This window comes from Procambarus clarkii, chromosome 48 (assembly GCF_040958095.1).
Source record: "Procambarus clarkii isolate CNS0578487 chromosome 48, FALCON_Pclarkii_2.0, whole genome shotgun sequence".
Taxonomy (NCBI): domain Eukaryota; kingdom Metazoa; phylum Arthropoda; class Malacostraca; order Decapoda; family Cambaridae; genus Procambarus; species Procambarus clarkii.
In genome coordinates, this window is record NC_091197.1 from 6,493,942 (window position 1) to 6,516,830 (window position 22,889).

The window sequence follows — 22,889 nt, forward strand, 5'->3', positions numbered from 1 at the left end:
ATATACATGCCTCACCTGTGACAGGTAAAACCTTTTTTTTAAACAGCGCCATCTGTTGCACGTAATAGCAACACATACTAAACATGTTATGATTCAATTTCAGTGTTTCCGATTGCATTGACAAATTGAATTTTCATAACTTTCGATTTATTTTCTTTTTTATTTAATTATTTTGTGTGACATTGCGTTGGAATTGAGCTGTGTTGTTTACCATAACGTTCATTTCGTGAGTATAAGTATAGATGCCACACTGTGACAGGTAAAAAGTGCTTTTTTGAAAAACAGCGCCATCTGTTGCACGTAACAGCAACACACGCTGTACTAAATTTGTTATGATTCCATTTCAAGGTTTCTGATTTCATTGATAAATTGAATTTTCATAACTTTCAATTTATTTTCGTTTTGATTTAATTATGGTGTGTGATATTGGGTTGGAATTGAGCTGTGTTGTTTACCATTTTGTTCATTTTGTGAGTATAGTTTGTTTTGTATTTTTTTTGTTTTTTCATTTTTTTTTCATTTTTTCTTATATTTCAGTGATGGGAACATCAGATCATTTTATGTTCCCAATTTTCTGATGGGAACATCAGATCATTTTATGTTCCCAATTTTCTGATGGGAACATCAGATCATTTAGGAATGCATCGGACGAGGGAGTGGGGAATGGTGAGGAGGACGAGAGGACAAGTGAAGGGGTAATGGGGGGGAGGCCGAGGGGATGGGGAAGATGGGGATGGTGGTGACGAGGAGACGGGGGAATCTGGATTGGTGGGGAGGACGAGGGGAGACGGTGGAGTGGGGAATGGTTAGGACAACGACGAAACGGGAGTGGGGATGGGGTGGGGGGGACAAGGGGATGGGGGATTGGTGGGGTGGACGAGATGGAGGAGTGGGGAATGAAGGAGGAGGAGAGGACGGGGGGAAGTGGGAAATAGTTGAGAGGACGAGGAGACGGGGGGGGGGGGGGAATAGTAGGGAGGATTAGGGGATAGGTGAAGGTTGCTGTGGCTCAGTAACGCAGACGATGCCGAGCCACAGCACCGCGTGGCCGGGTACAGCTAGTGTTGAATAAATAATTGACGATTGTGTCACCTAAATATAAAAAAGTGGAGGAGGGAAGGCGAAATCATGCTAATCATTTACTTTTATTAAATAATAAATGAAAGTGCGTAGTAATTTTTGAGACATAAGAACAAAGGTAACTGCAGAAGGCCTATTGGCCCATACGAGGCAGCACCTATCTATAACCACCCAATCCCACTCATACACATGTCCAACCCGCGCTTGAAACAATCGAGACACGCGAGTACCCCGTGCATAACTTACAGTGAAGGTCTAGTGAGGACCACCACCAATAGAAAGTCGTGCTGCAAGTTAACGAAGTGTCGTGGAAGTCGTCGAGTTGTGTAAAAAGGAGAGAAAATTTACGAGTTTTTAGTAAACAAAAAAAAAGTAAAAAAAGTTGCAGGAGGAATGAAGGTTCTCGTTAATGAGTTTAACATTTACAGAGACTAAGAGAGTGGAGAAGATTAGGTCTGAAGTCAGGACCCTAGACAGTCGACGGGGTCCAAGAGCTATCAACCCGGTCCTGCAGGAACAAAAATAACCAAAATCACTGGACTCTAGCAGGAACCAAAGAACATAGAATGTCCAAGTAAGCTGTGTGAAAGTTAGATTGCCCTGGAGCAGCGCGTCTGCTGCTGCTCCCCGACCAGCGCTCCTGGGCCCAGACTATGGATGGTCCCATACCCACGACCAGCGCTCCTGGGCCCAGACTATGTATGGCCCCATACCCACGATTAGCGCTCCTGGGCCCAGACTATGGATGGCCCCATACCCACGACCAGCGCTCCTGGGCCCAGACTATGGATGGTCCCATACCCACGACCAGCGCTCCTGGGCCCAGACTATGGATGGTCCCATACCCACGACCAGCGCTCCTGGGCCCAGACTATGGATGGTCCCATACCCACGACCACCGCTCCTGGGCCCAGACTATGGATGGTCCCATACCCACGACCAGCGCTCCTGGGCCCAGACTATGGATGGTCCCATACCCACGACCAGCGCTCCTGGGCCCAGACTATGGATGGTCCCATACCCACGACCAGCGCTCCTGGGCCCAGACTATGGATGGTCCCATACCCACGACCACCGCTCCTGGGCCCAGACTATGGATGGCCCCATACCCACGACCACCGCTCCTGGGCCCAGACTATGGATGGTCCCATACCCACGACCAGCGCTCCTGGGCCCAGACTATGGATGGTCCCATACCCACGACCACCGCTCCTGGGCCCAGACTATGGACGGTCCCATACCCACGACCACCGCTCCTGGGCCCAGACTATGGATGGCCCCATACCCACGACCAGCGCTCCTGGGCCCAGACTATGGATGGTCCCATACCCACGACCACCACTCCTGGGCCCAGACTATGGATGGCCCCATACCCACGACCACCGCTCCTGGGCCCAGACTATGGATAAGAACATAAGAACAAAGGTAACTGCAGAAGGCCTATTGACCCATACGAGGCAGCTCCTATTTATAACCACAAAATCCCGCTCATACACATGTCCAACCCACGCTTGAAACAATCGAGGGACCCTACCTCCACGTTACGCGGTAGTTGGTTCCTCAAATCAACAACCCTGTTACCAAACCAGTCTTTTCCCCAGTCTTTCCTAAATCTAAACTTATCCAATTTATACCCAGTGTTTCGTGTTCTGTCTTGTGTTCATATTTTTAATACCCTATTAATATTCCCTTTGTTATGTCCATTCATCCACTTGTAAACCTTTATCATGTCACCCCTAACTTAACTCACTGTTCCCTAGCTCACTCCCTGTTTCGATGTCATTAGTTTGTGTTTCCCTGTTAGTTAACACTAAATCTAAATTATTATTTTCCCGCGTTAGTTCCTTAAGATGTTGGCTAAGAAAGCAATTGTCAATTCTAGAAAATCTTCTGCTTAATTATTCCCTGTTCTGTTAAACCAATTTATTCCATTAAAATTAAAGTCACCCATGACACAAATACCTAGATGCTCTAGATATTTCATCCCATAGATGCTTTGCTTCCATCCTGTTTAAGTTTGGTGGCCTAATAAGAAGATTATTAGGCCACCAAACTTAAATAAATAAGATTATTTGCTTTTTCGTATAATTCTATCCAAATAGTTTTTGTGGCTCAGGTTTTGATTCCCTCTTTGAGACTACATTTCAAAATGTCCCCATGACCACGACATACAACCTACTCCCAGGAAACTAAAATCTAAATAAGAATGCGAATGATGGAGAAACCACCTCTCACTCATTCACGTGAATAGCAAGTTTAACAAGTCATTCAGAAGTATAAACCAAATTATATTTAATAGCAAATTAAGTTTAAACAGACACACACAATTGAATAATATTCCAAACGATGAGGGAGACTGCCAACCCAGTCTGAGTAAAAACTGGAGAGAAGAGGAACACGAGCCAACTTGCAAACATTAGAGGTAAAACGACATTCGTATCGACGCGTTTAGGGACTAATGAGCATCTGCTCCGGGTGTTTGGCGGGCAGTGATTGACGTTTTAGTCAAGTTAATACACTGTTTTCGACGAAGGGAATCTAGAGAACCGTTGTGATGCAGTCTTCACTCCTTCCATAATCCCATTATCTTGCGCTCTTTGGGGGTTAAAGTATATAATTTTATGACAATTTGGAAGCAAGATCCTATTTTATTAGTCGAGTAAATAATGACTAACATTACTAATTTAAGCACCAACGCCGTTATACTTCCCTCTAGAATCCTTACTTTTCCTACATGTCTTTAATTAGGTAGGCCTATGTTCTCACCCATTTGCATTATATCACTTAAAAACAATTAATACAATATACTCAATGTTATACATAAACACCCAGCAGGAGAGAGAGCATCACAAGATCTGCCACAGACGACACTGGACGGAGCGTCCCGCCAGCCTTTGATGGGTGGCGGGGGCGGCCATGCGGTGGGGGCCAGGCGACGGGGGGCCTCTACACTCCAGCTTGTCATTCACGCTCCCCTCAACCCAGACACGACCAGGACGCCACCAGCCTGCGCTCAGTCCCTTCTACCACTCCAAAAGGTGGCCCTCGGGAGACACAGTTCCTTTACCACACAACTTTTGAAAGATTTACAAACGCAAAGCTGCCCAAGGGACGGTGGACGAGCCGGTTTGTCCTTACCTAACGTAAAAGAACTGTCAGAGTATGTGGGCGGCCATATGCAAGTTTGTGAGTAACATTTCATTTGAGCAGTTATCTCTACACACATTATGGAAGAGGGGCGCTTATGTTAATCATATTAATGTCATTACGTCTGAAAATTTAACTCCATTTCTGATCACCAAAAACAATCTATATTTCCCTGTACTCTAAATACTCCGTTTTATAAACTTTAGTAGTTCACATACGATGTATTCAGAGCCTCAAAATGTACTTTCCGAGCCCCACAAACTCTGCGTCAAAAGTTTTCATTGGAGCAAAATATCAGAGAGGGGATGTCTGTGTTCGATGTTGGAGGCCAGATGGTCCTAGTTCGCGCCCAGCAGCTTTTCATGGAGAATTGTGACTCCATGGCGAGAGTCACACTATGGGAGCAACCCGTCCTCCTAATAGAACGTCGCATGTAAACGTATAATCTACGCCAAAAATTGTACTAGAAAATGGTAGTGGCTCGCGAAATTTACGCACCGTTTCGTTTTCTGTTTTGGATCCTCTGGTAGGTTAGGATAGGGTAGTACGACAGTTTCTTGACGTTGGGAAAATGTAGGATGACGGGCTGTTTAGTCTACCTCTCCATGCTCGTTTTAAACTACAATTGGAGTCTATTGCGACAACGAACGACTTAAGAAGTCTGAAATGTTAGATTGGTTAGCAAGTTTTTTTTTTTAATCAAATTCTCAGCGGTTACCTACGTGGCAAACGTTGATTGAACATTATTAACATGTTTTGCCCACGGGGAGAGAACAGGAAGGATAAAGGTAGAAATAACAGGAGGGATGAGGGAAGAAAGAACGACCCGGGCACCGCCGGATACCCCGTCTAATACAGCAATACACAACTAAAGTGATCATCCCACAAATATGAAAACTGCGAAGTGGAATGTTGAAAGTGTCAAACAAACGCGAACACTCACCCTCAGCCAAGACGTCTTTATCAGATGTTGGTGGCGAGGTGTAGGGGTCTACACCCGGGGCCACACCCAGGCTCGACCTCACCACCACACACAACACCAGGGACCACAACAACGTACACAGCACCTGGTGGGTCATCGTATCGTTCCTGGTGGCGGCAACGAGGTCAGATCTGTAGCGTGGAGATACCTGAGGGGGGAGAGGAAACATTACTTGCAATAGATATTTTAATACTCTTTTGTTGTCTTGGTAGACGAGCGGTCACACAGTACAAGCTACCAAGTATAAACAAGGAAATAATGTTAAGTACGGTTCTTATTCAGGCTTTAAGAAAACTGTCTAGAACCATTTTAAAATGCGGAAGAAAGTTGGTCGGGAGCTGGCAAAATGTTCTACATTGGCGATTAATAAAAACAAGAAACCTGGCTTTAGATTAGACTGTCAAATCAAGAGAACAATACAAGTTAAAAAATTACAATATTTATGTTTGAGCTGCTAGAATCATTAATCATTTTTTTTACAAGGGTCCCGATAGAACAGTCTGGTTCGTTCTAGACTCAATCTAGAATTCCGGGCGGGACATAAATGGCTGTGCGCGTTTCCTATCACCTAATGCCCCTGTCCACCTAGCAGTAAATAGGTGCCCAAGAATGAGTGCTTGTTGTGGGGTTGCATCCTGGGAAGGGTCAGTAATTTGACCCTGGGAGGGGGGGGGGGGAGGTCCTCGATACAAGCCAACATGTACTGTATGTGTACTGGCTGCCTGTCCCGACGACGTATTTTTATTAATTACCGAATTATACCATGGTTTCATCGAGTACGATAATGTTAATTCAGTAAGAACATCCATTATTACCCAGTCCATGTTTACACGGAGGAGAATTTAGCGACGAGAGAGTCGTAAAATGCAAGACAGTTCAAGATTTACAAACCATATATAAAGCCTAATCATCCATTCACTGTTACTGTGGCACAGTAAATAACCGCGGGAGATAGACTACCACCTGGTACTGTGTTAGTGTCGTGGGGGGTCCTCAGATGCTGTGTCATACAGACGGAAAACGCTCTGGTAACACTGCTAACAACTGTACATATTGTTTTACACAATAATTTAGAAAGCCTTCGTCAGCTTGTACTCTTACACACAGCGACTCGACAAGGAACCCAAGCTGCAGAAAGATAAAAGATGTTTACTAAGGGCCGGAGGAAAGATAGCATCTTCGTATTGAAGGTACCGGGCCAGGAACTGTGGCTACGACCTCCCTCGGGGCACTACCTTCCTCCCAGACAATCTACCCAACACACACACACCGGCTCCACAACCTGCTCACACTTCACCCCTCCCTCGTCCAACCACTTGGGCTGGACGATAGAGCGACGGTCTCGCGTCATGCAGGCCAGCGTTCAATCCCCGACCGTCCAAGTGGTTGGGCACCCTCCCTTTCCCAATCGTCCCATCCCAAATCCTTATCCTGACAAAGTGCCATGTTATCGAATTAGCTCGGTGGTTTCTCCTACACGGGAGACATCTCCCGTCACGCAGGGTGCAGTCGCGCCTCCACAGATCTCCAGTATCAGCTCTTGATACTGGTAATGGCTCAAAAGGGCCACCACTTACGGGCTATTCATGCCCGTGCCACCTCTTGGGCGACTTAATCTTTATCAATCAATCGGTTTCTCCTAGTTCCCTTGACCATTCTCGCAGCCTGACCACGCCGCCCTGTTTAGGGTGGACGCGGAAGGTAGATACGTGTGGTGGGGCTGTACTTTGTCTAAGGGTGGGTGGGTTATCAACCCCCGCCCCCCCCCCCCTTTCCCTATTCTTTTTCCCCCGATCAGAATCTGTCCATGGACTGCAGACCTCTGAAATGACCGACACTAGAGCGTTTTCCTCTTTCTCTAAACCGTTTTAAATTTCGAGATTTTCTTTGCTCTTCTCGGCAATATGACAATTACATTTATTGAACCTAATATTCTCTTCGTAGCAGGTCATTTTACTCTATGAATTACAAGATTTTATCAGATTTACACTTTCATTTACCAGATTTTATCAGATTTACACTTTCATTTACCAGATTTTATCAGATTTATGATTTACAAGATGTATAAGAATCGTGTGATTGGCACAGGAATTCTGATTGTTGAAACATGCTACTGAACTATTTTTCAAGATTGTCATCCGCACTTCCGTGGAAATAAACTTCTGGAAACTTTCCTTATTAAGGCTACTCAATAGCTCGGTTGACAGAGCTACGCGCTCACACACGTAGGGTCCGCGGTTCGAGTCTCCTGAAGCCCAGGTGAATATAATATATTTAGATTTATATTATAAATCAGATTATAAAGTAATTTAGAATGCCCAATTTAGCCGAAATTGTATTAAAAATAGGCTTTATCCCAATTTCATTGTTCAAATTGGATGCAAGATTTCCATACCAAGTCTCCAGTCACTCAACGTGACATTCATTAAGAGGCAGAAAGACTTTACAATTAAAAATTTATAAAATTTCAGAATCAAATAAAGTATATAAATATGTAAATTACGTTCACAGTTACAGTCCTTCACTAATATAGTGTATAATGAAGACAATCCTTGCGGTAATCAAACTTCACTACATTATGATTCACCACAACTTCCTTACAACGCTTATCTGTAAATCATTAGTTAAACCGCTAAAAGCGTTCTCCACTTGTAGAGTATAACATCTATAACAGAAAGGAAGACTTAAAATTTATGGCACCATTTTCATAGTGTTTTCTGTAGAGGGTCAAGAGGAGTGTTCCAGGTCACATACCGGGACCTGGTATGTCACATACCGGTACTAGTTATGTCACATACCAGGTCCTGGTATGTTCAGAAGTCTGCCTATTCATAGGTCTGGAGCAACACCTGCCACATCTGTGACAACAGCTTCCCATCCCAAGCATATCTTCTTGAGGTTATCTTGAGATGATTTCGGGGCTTTAGCGTCCCCGCAGCTCGGTCCTCGACCAGGGCCTCCTTTTTGTTATACACCCCCAGGAAGCAGCTGTCTATCTCCCGGGTACTTATTTACTGCTAGGTAACAGGGGCATCAGAGTGAAAGAAACATTTAGCCCATTTGTCGCTGCCTCCACCGGGGATCGAACCCGGAACCTCAGGACTACTAATCCGAAGCGCTGTCCACCCAGCTGTCAGGCGCCTATGGATGAGACTTCCTCATTCTGACCACAAATGTCACCAGAGCGCCTTGCCAGAGGCGAATAACAGTAACTACTCAGTTGCATGGGTTCAGAAAATTAGTAATTAAGTCAAATATAATTACTATGAAATTATTCAACTTGCACAGAAGCTCTATTATGAACATGCTGAAAAGTCAATATTTTACGAAGTTATCGACAGATACTTTAGTGAATGAATCTTAACTTGCGGGTACTTATTTAATGCTAACTGAAGCAAGGCATCGGTGCCAGGAGACGCCCCACACAGCTCGGCCTACTCAGGCACTAATATAGTCCCAGGCTGTCGTGACCCGACTCTGCAAGCATTATAAACACACACAGCACCTACAACTATCACGTCAGGACCGGGAAGGCTCCATACGTCGGAGGTGGTGTCAAGGGCATACTTTGCTACCAGATTTATAACCCATAGGGTTTGTGATATCATCCCTCCCCTCCCACCAACCTTGGGTTAAAATTTGCATTCACATTCGGGCTTCGTAGCCTGGGTGGATAGCGCGCAGGACTCTTAATTCTGTGGCGCGGGTTCGATTCCCGCACGAGGCAGAAACAAATGGGCAAAAGTTTCTTTCACCCTGAACGCCCCTGTTACCTAGCAGTAAATAGGTACCTGGGTGTTAGTCAGCTGTCACGGGCTGCTTCCTGGGGGGTGGAGGTCTGGTTGAGGACCGGGCCGCGGGGACACTAAAGCCCCGAAAGCATCTCAAGATAACCAAGATAACCACATGGACAGACACCAGAGCAGCGGTGCACTAGTGATGACCAAGACAAGAGGCAAGCTATGCAAGACGGGGTACAAAATAGATTTACATCGGGTAGTAATGACTCCAGTGAATTAAGTCTCCCACAAAAAAAGAATGACTTTTGCTGGCAGGCCACGACGAAACACATTTTCCGTCTCCATCTCTTGTATTCATGTATGCAGATCAACTTAAGGCAAACGATTTAACGAGATCTTTACGTCAAAATACCGTAGTCGTCTTCAGCATACATTAAATACGAGACTGAAAATTATTATTTTTTTTATTCAATTCTATATTGTGTTTAGGGATTCAATGGTGGGTTAGTGGATTGTAGATCCAGATTAGTGAATTTAGCCGAAGTTTAAGATGCTATGCTAGCAATGTGATCACTAGTAACGCGATGAGGTACTTTAGAACTGATAGGCTTGCAGACAAGCTTTACACCACAAGGCAGTTTGAGCGTCTCTGAAAAACAAGGGAAGGGTGGTCCCTCCCCCCCCCCCCGCCCCCAAACGAGGGATCAAATCAAGAATTGTAACTTGTCTTCAAGCTATATTCACTCCATCCAGCGGTCGAGCCTAATGTAGTATTCATCAACTTTAAACATGCTGTTCATTCAAAATAGGAATTGTCAATATTAATATTCGCACATTGTGTATAAGGTGTAGTTTAAGTGTTTAGGCTCTGTTGGCGGTTATTTGTATTTTAAGTACGTGGGTAAGCAGCCCGTCCTCAAAGGCAAAGTGACCTCATGCACCCGAGAAATCCCTCCGTTTATGAATGAAAAACTCAACCCGTCCTCGACTCAAGTCTATTGCATTCAGCGGTGGACCCTACAGACGCATTCAAACTTTTACATGCTGTTCAGTCAAAACGGGAATTCTCTCAAATAGAAATTATTATAATATATTAGCATATTATGCCTATGTAGGCATAGGTAAGGTTAAGTGTTTAGGTTCTGTTGGCGATTATTTGTGTTTGTAGTACGTGGGTGAAGCATTAATAGCGTTGTGGTTCGAACAAAATTCGTCAGTGAAGCACTTGTTCCGGAAGTGTTCGAACGAAATCAGTTGTGAATCGTGTGTAAACATCTTTCCATGCATAAACCAGCCCCTCCTCCAAACAAAGACCCAAAAGCGATTCCATGCAACCGCCAAACCCGCTGTTTATGAATGAAAAACGGTTTACACACTACTTACAACTAATGACGTCCGAACACTTCCGGAACAAGTGCTTCGCTGACAACTTTTGTTCGAACCACAACGCTGCAAGTGCTTCACCCACGTACTACCAAATAATCGCCAACAGAACCTAAACACCTAACATACGCCTAACTATTCACATTAATAAACAATTTATACAAGAGGAAAATTATTTTTTTTTAAATACAGTAAGTTTAAAATTGATGAATGCGTCCTGGGGGACGGCCGCTACTGAAGACGAGTCTGGCCTGAGGACAGGTCGGGCCGTGACCATGTTAAGTGCGGGAATGTCGACCTGTACAACACTGGCTCTGTGACCAGTGTTGTCTGGTGGAGGGAAGGAAAACCAAGAAAAATATGATCAAGGCAGAGAAGCGAGCAAGTGATACTTATGAACTAGTCACTATACAGCGTGTATGTATATACATTGATGTAATATAGATAATTATTATACTTTAAAATTCAATGAATTCACTCCTCTCAATCTTCACCTTCGTCAAGGCATCAGCGCTGCATCTGAACCTACAAATTTCCAAGCCTTTGCAGTAAAATAGGAATACTTAAATTATTTGATTCACAAAAATTTAATTCTCCCTTCTAAACGTTCGTTATATAAATTTTGTTGCAAGTTTGTATCGAATGCGTCGATATATTAAAAAAAAGTGAGGTCAGAAATAATTATCAAAATAATTATTAAGCGTGCTAGGAAGTTAGCGAAGCACTAATGTAGTAAAGTTAAGAGACTGACCTGTTCAGGGGCACGACCGCCCGAGCCAGGGATCAAAACTATGGTCAAATGCTAGTTATTCCAGACGCCAAACTTAAATAAAATCCGTAACTGAATATATTAGAGTTCTCCTATAACAATTTTGGCATTTCCCTCATGTTCGGGATTCTGTGTATCGTAAACGTGCTGCGTATAATTACAGACATAATTATATACGTTTAGTATTTATTTATATAATGAAATATAGTTTATTGTTACACACCAAATTATATATTGACGAAGGTGTTCATGGGTTCGATCACAGCTGTGACGAGACCAACACCAGGACGGGTCGTGCAAGTCTGAAGCTTGACGGGCTGTGGATGGACCAACTAGCAGTTTGCAAATGTTTGGAAACTTTCCTCCGCACACCCCCCCAGGAGCCCACCAATAGTGCCTGCTAAATAATATCTCTTTTATATACAAGAATGCATACACCTCCGTTACATTACATTGTACACCCCCATGGCTCGATATTTCACTTTTTTCTTGATGGCGCTAAACACGTACAACGTTTAAGACAGTAACCCCTGCCTTGTGAACTTCGGCCTGACTGTGTTTACATATTGCAATGCAGGATACATTGGTAGTACATTACGACGTCTTAAAACTATTCTGTGAACATTTAACCAGATCTTACCGCATGATTCGTGCCTCAAGACGGCTTTCCTTAATGATAGTCCGGGATGTATCACTCACAGCCATGACAGTGTACGGGCCGCCGCCGCCGCCCGCCTCCTGGCTACACTAGGTTGTCGTCTGAGAGTTGTGGTTCATTACTAATCTGAAGCTTCAGATGAAAAGTTCGTTCAACTCGACTCATTTGTTTATAAAATAAGCGTTAATGTATTTTTGTAAGTTTGTTGACTATCATTAGATTACTATTTAATGTGTTTCATGTTAGTTGGATTTTCGTAACAAATATTTTATTTGTATTATATTTGAGAACATATGGCATAAAGGCAAGTTTCTTTGCAGCTCTTATTTTGGCGTAACTGATCAACCCGTCCTCAGGCCAGGCTCGTTACAGGCGCGGCCGTCCTCTGAGACACATTCACTAATGTTTACATACTGTGTAATAAAATGTTGTTCTCGTATAAAATAATAATATTATACAATAAAATTCAATGGAGAGTTACACGTAGGTTAGGTTAGATTAGATTAAGTGTTTAGTTTCCAACCCGTCCTCACACTAGGCTGGTTAAAGCAGCGGCTGTCCTCCCCCAGACCCATTCCTCAATTTTAACATACTGTTTATTAAAAATTGGTTTGTATTCATATATAAATTAATATTATTATACATAAAAATTCTATGTATAATTAGGGGTAGGTTAGGTTAGGTGTTTAGGTTCTCTTGGCGATTATTTGTATTTGAAGTACGTGGGTGAAGCAGCCCACACACAGCCTTGGTGAGGCAAGTCGCTACAACCCATCTACTATGGGACTTTTTTTCGTAATATTAACGAGATGTCGCGACAATTGTTAATCAGACCCGGAGCGTAATTATTAAAGTCATGATGGTTTCCCGTTGTCACGGGACGCTTTCTCCCAGGGAAGATGAGACAGAGCACTGAGGGAAATATGAATAAAAGATGAACAAAATGTCACCCATCCATTCACTGTACTTCCCCCCTCCCCCTCACCAAATACTTTTATATATTCCGCCACCCACACAGACCTGTCACACCTTCATACTAGCATGATGAAGTCTAGCACTATGCTAGAATGATCAACCCCAGCTTTAAACTAGAATGCCAAGCAGTAACTCACACTATCGAGAGTCATCATTCTATTCTACTTTCTATTATTACTTTTACCCTCATTTATCATTCTATTCTCCCCTTTATTATCACTGTCTTCCACCCCTCTGCTGAATCTATTGTCATTCTGCTCAAGATTTTCGTAACCAAGTTATGATAGACGAGAAAGGTCTAATTTGCAACGCAATGTACAGGCGATTGTGATGGTATTCTTGCAGCGTTGATAACAATTAATGCTAATTGTTGCCTGGAATTTGTCTCAGGGTAATTAAAGCGGTGATTATCGAGAGGAAATTTTTAATTACTAATTGGAAATATTTGTGGTTATGAGGAAACGTGGAGAAATATTCAATGATTTTTGTATGAGAAAATGTACATGTTATAATATTCTCTCAACCCATTCGTCCGATACACTAACGTGTGTCTATCCTACCACATCCACACCTGTCTCTTACATAAATGTATTTCAAGTTTACATTTATGTATGTAACATATGTCCGAGTCTCATGTGTCTCAGTCACATATATAGCCAGCAGTCATACATGTCCCATAATCCCATAGTTACATATGTCAGGTACCTGCCCCACATCTGTCAGACACCTGACACACACATGTCCTGCCCATGCAGCTGTTCAACATTCACTAATGTTCATAGTTCTTAGGCACTCTCCCACCTTTCCTACACCCCTCAGTGTCCTACACCCTCAGTGTCCTACACCCTCAGTGTCCTACACCCCTCAGTGTCCTACACCCACACTTATCCTACACTTCCTTACATCTACAGTACACTACACCCACATTTCTGCACCCACCAAGTCCTACTCCAATACTTCTCATACACCAGCAATGCCCTACACCCAAAGTGCCCTACACCCACAGTGTAGGGCACTGTGGGTGTGCCCTACACCCACACCTAGTATATATTTTACATCAGCTGCGGGGAGAGTTGGTCGAATATCCAACAAGGACAACCAGGAATGTCTCCCAGGAACACGAGCCCCAATAAATCCATGACATCTTGCATGGCTCTGACACATTACAGTTGGGTGTGTGGGGTGGTGTGGGGGAGCTTTGTGTGTGTGGGGAGCTTGGTGTGTGTGGGGAGCTCGGTGTGTGTGGGGAGCTCGGTGTGTGGGGGGAGCCAGTGTTGGAGGGTACGTGATGCTGCATCCCTGCCTGGACTGTGGCTGCCTGGACTGTGGTTGGTGAAGGGAAGCTTCCCACGCCCCAAGTACACACGAGGGAAGCCTGTCCTATACTGACGGGCGAGCTTCAACACAGCTGTAATTAACGCTTGAAGCCTCAACACAGGTGTAGCCAATGCTCTTAGCATCAATACAACTGGAGCCAACGACCCGGGCATCAAGACAACTGTAGTCAACGCTCCAAGCATTAACACAGCTGTAGTCAACGCTTCTAGTATTAAAAGAGGGGTTCCCAACGCTCCGAACATCAACACAGCTGTTGTCAACGCTTCGAGTATCAACACAGCTATAATCAACGCTCCGAGCATCAACACAGCTATAGTCAACCTCAATATAAATGTAGTCAATAGCAGAAAATTTATAAATACAGAGTACATAAATAATAATAAAAACTGTACAATGCTTGGAAGCAATACAACATTAAGTATACTTAAGAATTTGTTATACAAATTATTGTAAATAATATTATACTCCTAGTAGAAAACTACTACTCTCGCTCCAGGGAGTTGTATAGGTGAATATCAGCGCCATACAGTCTTAGTACGGTAATGTGGGTATTAAATTAGAAAACTTACTATCGAGTTGTATAAAATGGATCGAATAAATTATCTTCAACTGGAAACCGTTTTCCATGTCAAACACATTTCCCGGATCATCACCGAGTGATAATTATTGTGTGACTGAGGGGGCCGCAGTCTTCATACCCCCGAGACCTTAAATGGTAAGACAGTTGTAATTACTGCCAGTCACACTCAACTGGTTGACTGAAACTCACCGGGATAAATTGCTTAAAAACGTCAGGATGAGTTATGGGGAAACGAGAGTAAAACAATAATATCCAGTAAGACAACCCTGGCAGGGAAGCATTACACCCACTACTAACCAGAGGGGAACACACCATGTTCCCCTCATGAACCAGAGGGGACATCCCAACCCATTCTTAAAACATTGTCCAGCTGTTTAATAATCAAGCAGCTGGCTCTCTGTGTATGAAATAATTACCATAATAACCATGGCTTTTGCATATATATGGGCTGAAGGCTGTTATATATGGGCCTTCATCCATATATGATCTTCCATATATGATTTTCACAATCAGTTTGAGGTCGATTTTTTTTTAAATCCGAGAGTGTAAGTTAATGGCACATCTCTGAGGGTTAATGGGTGATTGATTGGACATTGCGAGTCGGGTGAACACTGACCAAGATGATACTAAATCACTGTATTAGTTTAGTGAATGAAAGAAATGAAAGATGTGTATCTGGCTTCACGCAGACATATAACAAAGTTCTTATGGCATAATCTTGTCATGGCATGTGTGGATTAGTTGATAGTGTTATTGATAAATGAACGAGACGGCTCTAAAATCTTAATGTAAAGAACACAAAAGGAAGAAAACAGATAAACATAAAAATGTGTAGAAATGGTTTATTTATTTTGGTACTTTGGAGTCCGTTATTAATTAAAGGCACAATTTAATTATGAGGAGAGAGTATGATTTTATAGCAACTGGAAGGGGTGAAGATAAGGAAGTGGGATATGACAAGGAGCTGGGATATGAGGACAAGGAGCTGTGATGTGATAAACTTGGATATGAGGACAAGGAACCGAGGTATGACAAGGAGCTGGGATATAACGACAAGGAACTGGGATATGAAGACAAGGAGCTGCGATGTGAGGGCAAGGAGCTGGGGTATAAGGACAAGGAGCAGGGGTATGAGGACAAGGAGCTGGGGTATGACGAACTGGAATATTAGGAAAAGGAACTGGAATATTAGGACAAGGAACTGGAATATTAGGACAAGGAACTGGAATATTAGGACAAGGAGCTGGGATATGAGGACGTGTGTGGCCCTTAAAACATTACAAACTGGAACAATATAAACAGATAACATGAGAAGGATTTGATGTATCAGGAGGAGTGAGAGAGGCAAGTGTTCTAGGATGGGTTGGTCATTTTATGAGAAGATATGAGAGTAACAGGGTGAGGTGAATTGAAGTGAGGCTGCTGCTGATGTGAGGAGAGTGAAGTGAGGCTGCTGCTGATGTGAGGAGAGTGCGGCTAAGATGATGATGAGGCACTGAGTGTGGGGGGGGGGGGGGAGGGCAGCGGTGTGAGGACCTCTTCCCTCACACGTCGCTCCCATGCTCTCCCCTCACATGTTGCAGAGTGACCTGTTGATCCACACGGTGCCACGACGGCTCTTAGTGCCAAGGTTTAGTGCCTCTGACCTGACACATGAATGGCTCTTTGCACTTCCTCCTCTAGACGCCCCAAGCTCCAGACACCCTCGCTCCAGACGCCCCCCCTCGCTCCAGACGCCCCCCCTCGCTCCAGACGCCCCCCCTCGCTCCAGACGCCCCCCCCCTCGCTCCAGACGTCCCCCCCCTCGCTCCAGACGCTCCCCCCTCGCTCCAGACGCCCCCCCCTCGCTCCAGACGCCCCCCCCTCGCTCCAGACGTCCCCCCCCTCGCTCCAGACGCCCCCCCCTCGCTCCAGACGCCCCCCCCCTCGCTCCAGACGCCCCCCCCCTCGCTCCAGACGCCCCCCCCCTCGCTCCAGACGCCCCCCCCCCTCGCTCCAGACGCCCCCCCCCTCGCTCCAGACGCCCCCCCCCTCGCTCCAGACGCCCCCCCCCTCGCTCCAGACGCCCTCCCCCTCGCTCCAGACGCCCCCCCTCGCTCCAGACGCCCCCCCTCGCTCCTAGACGCCGTTGCTCCAGATGCCCCTCGCTCTAGACACCGTTGCTCCAGATGCCCCTCGCTCTAGACACCGTTGCTCCAGATGCCCCTCGCTCTAGACACCGTTGCTCCAGATGCCGCCTCGCTCTAGACACCGTTGCTCCAGATGCCTCCTCGCTCTAGACACCGTTGCTCCAGATGCCCCCTCGCTCTAGACACCGTTGCTCCAGATGCCCCTCGCTCTAGACACCCCCTCGCCCTGGACGCCCCCTCGCCCTAGACGCCCCCTCGCCCTAGTCACCGTTGCTCCAGACACCGTTGCTCCAGAGGCCCCTCGCTCTAGACACCGTTGCTCCAGGCGCCCCTCGCTCCAGACACAGAGACACAGACACAGACACAGACACAGACACAGACACTCTGAGGTCTCCACGCACCCCTCGGGAAAGGGCTTCACTCACCTGTCAGAGAGATGCCGCTACCAGTTGTGGACGCCGCGCGCCAGCACTTTGCTGCCCTTATATAGCACCCGGTCTCCAGGCCCGCCCCGCCCCCGCCCTACACATTCCGCCCGCCCCGCCCCCGCCCCCGCCCTACACATTCCGCCCGCCCCGCCCCCGCCCTACACATTCCGTCCGCCCCGCCCCCGCCCTACACATTCCGTCCGCCCCGCCCTACACATTCCGTCCGCCCCGCCCTACACATTCCGTCCGCCCCGCCCTACACATTCCGTCCGCCCCGCCCTACACATTCCGCCCGCCCCGCCCCCGCCCTACACATTCCGCCCGCCCCGCCCCCGTCCTACACATTCCGTCCGCCCCGCCCTACATATTCCGTCCGCCCCCACCCCCGTCCTACACATTCCGTCCGCCCCGCCCCCGTCCTACACATTCCGTCCGCCCCGCCCCCGTCCTACACATTCCGTCCGCCCCGCCCCCGTCCTACACATTCCGTCCGCCCCGCCCCCGTCCTACACATTCCGTCCGCCCCCGCCCTTCATATTCCGTCCGCCCCCGTCCTACACATTCCGTCCGGCCCCGCCCTTCATATTCCGTCCGCCCCCGCCCTTCATATTCCGTCCGCCCCCGCCCTACGCATTCCGTCCGCCCCCGCCCTACACATTCCGTCCGCCCTCGCCCTACACATTCCGCCCGCCCTACACATTCCGTCCGCCCCCGCCCTTCATATTCCGTCCGCCCCCGCCCTTCATATTCCGTCCGCCCCCGCCCTACACATTCCGTCCGCCCTCGCCCTACACATTCCGCCCGCCCTACACATTCCGTCCGCCCCCGCCCTACACATTCCGTCCGCCCCCGCCCTACACATTCCGCCCGCCCCGCCCTACACATTCCGTCCGCCCTCGCCCTACACATTCCGTCCGCCCTCGCCCTACACATTCCGCCCGCCCCGCCCTACACATTCCGCCCGCCCCGCCCTACACATTCCGCCCGCCCCGCCCTACATATTCCGTCCGCCCTACACATTCCGTCCGCCTCACAACTGGTTCCAACACTTCGCTCTGCTCCGCCCACCTCCTTCCCGCCCACCACCACCTCCCCGCCCACTGTCACCTCCCCACCCAATTCTTCCGCCCCCATCACCGCCCTGCCTACCCCCTCCGCCCACTGCCTCTCCCAGCCCACCACCTACTAACATGTCCGGCACCAACCAAGCACAACAAAATATTTCAGACACATTAACCACAAGCAAATTCACACAAAAAACAGCCGTGAAGAATATACACAAACAGCAGAGTATATATATGCGGCATATATACAAACATGTATATATGCGGCATATATACAAACATGTATATATGCGGCAAGGTATGGATCGAGTGACTCCCAAAACTGCCGATATACACGTGGAATACCTTGCAAGTATTCAGCCTTCAGGGCTCCGGGGGAGGAAACTTAGTTACCAAGCACAGGCATCGTGGCAGCGAGGCGGACGGTCCGCCTGACTTATTCCGATTTCCTTAATAAGTTTATTTCAGCTTGACACCTGTTCACTTTTCTTCCCCATTAAGCACTTGGCGAGATTGGTAGAGCGAGATGGCCTCGCTTCTTGCAAGGTTGGGGTTCGATCCCCCGATGACCGAATAAGTGGGCACTTGTTCCTTTACTCATATATGAGCATTAGAATCTAGGGGATAAAACTAAATAGAAGGCCTATTGAATCATACGTGGCAGCTCCTATTTATATCCATCTAAACTCATTCATATACATGTCTAACCTACGCTAGAATACAATCCAGGGACTACGTCTTATTATGTCACCCGGTAATTGGTTCCACAAATCTACAGCACTGTTTCCGAACTAGTATTTATTTTTTTATATCCCAGCTCAGCTATCCGACTCGGGGGCTTGGTCGCCCACCCCATGAGCCCGAGTTGGTCGTGAGTATACGCCCCACAAACGCCACCTTAAGAACCGTCAGTCCGTCAAGATCGGGTTCAGTGACGAAAGGAGGATTGACAATAAAAGGTACCCCTCGCTCGAGACGTTGGGTACTACAGTTCTACGGGTGCAGGAGTATGCCTCCTCAAACACCCGGGCGTCAAAACAAAAGAAGGTCAAAAGAATGATCAAAACAGGCACAAGGTCAGTAGGAAATGACAATTAGAAAGGAGAAAGGGGGGGGGGGGGGGGAGAAAAAGGAAAAAAAGGAAAAGGCGTCCAGCAAAATTTGTGAGGACAGCAGCAAGAGCACAAGGCTACAAAAGGACAGGGGACCGCCCTAAGGAGCATCACACTCCGGCAGCCGCCCACCAAGCCCCTCCACGGCAACAACGAGCTAGACAGGGAGGGTCATCACTACAAGTCGACCTCCCAACTGTGCATCAACTGTGGAGCTGGGTCCACATGCTGCTGTCTCATTTGACTGCCCCACAATCACTGAAGAAATTAAAAAATCAGGCAACCGACAAGCCGAACCACCAATCAAACCGCGAGTTTCAACATCCAGGCCACGACGTTCCCAGCGCTACCCAACTCCTCTGCTACACCGACTTCCGCACCAGTCCAGTCCCCCTTCCCCCAATGGGGGCCCAGCTCGCAGGCGACGGGAGCCCAGACCACCAGCACATCAACCAACCAATCAGCGGCCTCGGCCGCCATCACCCTGGCTCCCTGTACTGATTCACCTTGCGGAGAAGCTGGCAGGAACAGACATCGCCTAGTACGTGAAGGTACTCAACAGACTGTTCGCTGCAAACAGACTACCCAAAATGTAGGTTTCAGCGGATCTACTACAGACTCCTTCAAGCTACCTCAACTCAACCAGAACAGATCCCAACAACAGCAACAGCAACCCAAGCAGCATCGGAACCAGCAGCAGCAGCACCACCACCATCGACGACGGAACTGACAACAGTGCTAAACAACAGAGACTCAGGCATCAGCTACCGCTATACCACCCAGTGGCAAAACAACAACTTCTAACACCGATGCATGGCGGGGAAGGGGTTGGAGCGGGAGGGGGGCAAGAAGGAAAATACAGAATCACCAAGCTTCTACAGCCAACGAGGACCTTGAAGCCAACTATATCGAACCAGAAACCAAAGAACCCGAACCTGAAGGCAGGGGAAACACAGGAAGCAAGAAACGCCCCTGCTATTTCTTCATCGAAGATCAAGATTTCAAGGGTACCCCTAGATACAAGAAGAAAACTGGCTAACGAATGCAACTGGATCATTACCGGCAGGAACCCCGACAAATTCCCTCACCAAATGTTTGTCCACACCAACACAATAGATCGTTTCACGAATATCGACGACCTGGTATGAGAATACGGACCCGGCACACAAATATAGGAAACACTTCGACGTACCCGATGACCCTGAAGGAACTTCGCTGCCACCACTGAGGTGCTGACTGTTCAAGCGAACCTACATCTAAAATATACAGCCACAATTCAGTCAATAGACTCAACACCTAAGAAACGGAAGACGCCTCCTCCAAGCCAGACTTACGTAAGTCTGACCTACATAAGTCTGGCTGGAGGTGCTCCTCCAAGCACCTCACATAAACCAGGACAGCAGTCAACTGCCACACCACTAGCATCCTGCCACAGAATAAGAACTCGCGATCAACAACGTCAACAAAAGCTCTAAGCAAGACCAAAACATCATGCCAGCTCATGGTGGATAGGCCACCGAACTTTCCTCCTCTCTCCACATCCAAATAATCTTTCAAGAATTTCAACGCCACATCCCTCTTCCGTCCCCCTCCTTTCCAAGCCCTTTGGACATCAAATCGGACTCGCCAAATCGTTTAACAACCAGGTACCCATTTTACTGTTGGGTGAACAGATGGCTACAGTTAAGGATTGGCACCCAATAAATCCTCCCCGGCCAGCATACGAATTCAGGCCAAAGCGTTTCGCGAAACGCCACGCAAGTGTTACCACTTCGCCACGGGAACTGCTGGTAAAAAGAGCATCAGGTCCGATCCTCATCAATCCAGGATCAGTCGGTTGTGAATCGACTGCTCCCACTACAGTGGTATAAATAATTCTTACCTATTTATTCTAATATTCTTTGTGACTTCCATTGCCTTGAACTGGTCGGTACTGCGACGGCCTCGCATCTTGAAGGGTCGGCATTCGTCCCCTGTGATCAAATATTTGGTCACCGTTCCTTCAAACTTGGGTTAATATGTTCTTAAAACAAAAGTTTTAATAAAACTTGGTTTTACTAAGGGCCGCTCATATTTAACAAAGTTACTTTCATTCTTTTCGAGTATATTTAAAGCAGATAATAGCGGGAAGGATTGTGACTTTCTACTTTGACTTTTTAGCAAGTAAGTAATTATCAAAAGAAGGCACCAAACCGGGAAGGCTATGTAGCACCATGAAATGTGCGGAATAATCAGAGGGCGCTAAATATCACCTAGGATGCCAATACGAGAACAAACGCATAAGGCGAACGAGATCAAAAGTATCCGATTCACTAAGAATTCTATTCCTCTGAATAGAAATAGACCGTCCCTCGCGGACAAGTGACCGCGAGGGACGGTCGGAAAACAAGACACACGCTCGTCCTGGAAGTCAGGACATTCATCAAGGATATGCACAACCGTAAGAGGGACAATGCAATTTGGACAATAAGGAGCAGGGCGGCACTCCATTAAGTGACCGTGAGTTAAGCGTGTATGGCCAATACACAACCTTACCGGAGCCGTTTCCCATCGCCGGTTACGGTGGTAGGAGGACGGCCACGAGGACACACTACTATTAAGAGTACGCAGTTTGTTTCCAGTAACAGAAGACCAACAATCCTGCCAACGGGTAAGGATGGAGGAATGACTTACTGGGTAAAAGTCGGAATAAGGAATACCTTTACGGGAAATGGGACAAGAGCGGACAGCTTCCCAAGCGGCAGCATCGACATGCTCATTTAAAGAGACACCAATATGGCTGGGAACCCAGCAAAACTCAACCGACTTAAATTTACTGGAAAAAAGAAACAGCCAATGCCGAATCGCGACAACCACTTGATGGACCGGATTAAAGAACCTGAGAGCCATGAGGGCACTTCGAAAGTCAACAACTACAAACGAAGATTGACAATGAGAAAGCAGGGGACGAAGAGCCTAGAGAACAGCATAAAGTTCCACTGTGAAGACGCTAGTCTCCGGAGATAGGCGACGGGGGCGGTCAAGGACAGCAGCAGGAGAGGCAGAAACCAGGAAGTGCACCTCAGCCAGGGCAGCAACCGAGAGGGAAGCGGGGGCCATAGAAACCTCCATAGCAGGAACAGAGAGGATAACCACCGAAACGGGAGGGGACGGAGCGAGAGACTCAGTGGTGGGAGGCGAGGAAGAAAGCGAAGCCTTTTTACCCACCGGGGAGGAGGAAGGAGAGGAGTCAGGCTTTCGCTTCTGACTCAAAGAGACAGGCGTCCTAGCAAAAATGTACTGGGCAACAGATTCAAGTGTCAACAGGCGAAGCACAACGAGAGTAAACAACATGATGGCCGCTGGGAGAGTGACGGACATCAGCCTGCACTGACAGGCGGCGTGGAGAGCTAAGAGACGGAGAAGGGCGGGAAGGAGGATCGGAGGGAGACGAGGAAGAAGACACAGGAGACATGACAGACTGGCTAGAAAGTAGGGAAACCCTAGACAGAGAACCATGAGGGG

The 22,889-nt window shown here is 47.1% G+C and overlaps 2 protein-coding genes across 2 annotated transcripts in view; one reads left to right on the top strand and one right to left on the bottom strand.

Annotated features, from left to right (window-relative positions):
- The window catches only part of LOC123764705 (uncharacterized), a 60,343-nt gene extending 48,998 nt beyond the window's left edge, over positions 1-11,345 (bottom strand). The window contains exons 1-2 of the mRNA XM_069302516.1: positions 11,325-11,345; positions 5,171-5,357 (exon numbers count right to left, since the gene is read on the bottom strand). Of these exons, the coding sequence (XP_069158617.1) occupies positions 5,171-5,306 (136 nt within the window). The 5' untranslated portion in view covers positions 5,307-5,357; positions 11,325-11,345. The remainder of the gene's footprint in view (positions 1-5,170; positions 5,358-11,324) is intronic.
- Positions 11,346-16,978: 5,633 nt separating this feature from the next.
- On the top strand, positions 16,979-18,445 carry LOC138350997 (uncharacterized). Its single transcript, XM_069302464.1, has one exon. It carries the CDS (start codon positions 16,979-16,981, stop codon positions 18,443-18,445), a length of 1,467 nt encoding a protein of 488 aa, XP_069158565.1.
- Positions 18,446-22,889: the final 4,444 nt, after the last annotated feature.

Bases quoted from the DNA above. Each gene is read 5' to 3' on its own strand.
- LOC138350997 (XM_069302464.1), top strand. From the start codon at position 16,979: ATGCCCCTCGCTCTAGACACCCCCTCGCCCTGGACGCCCCCTCGCCCT.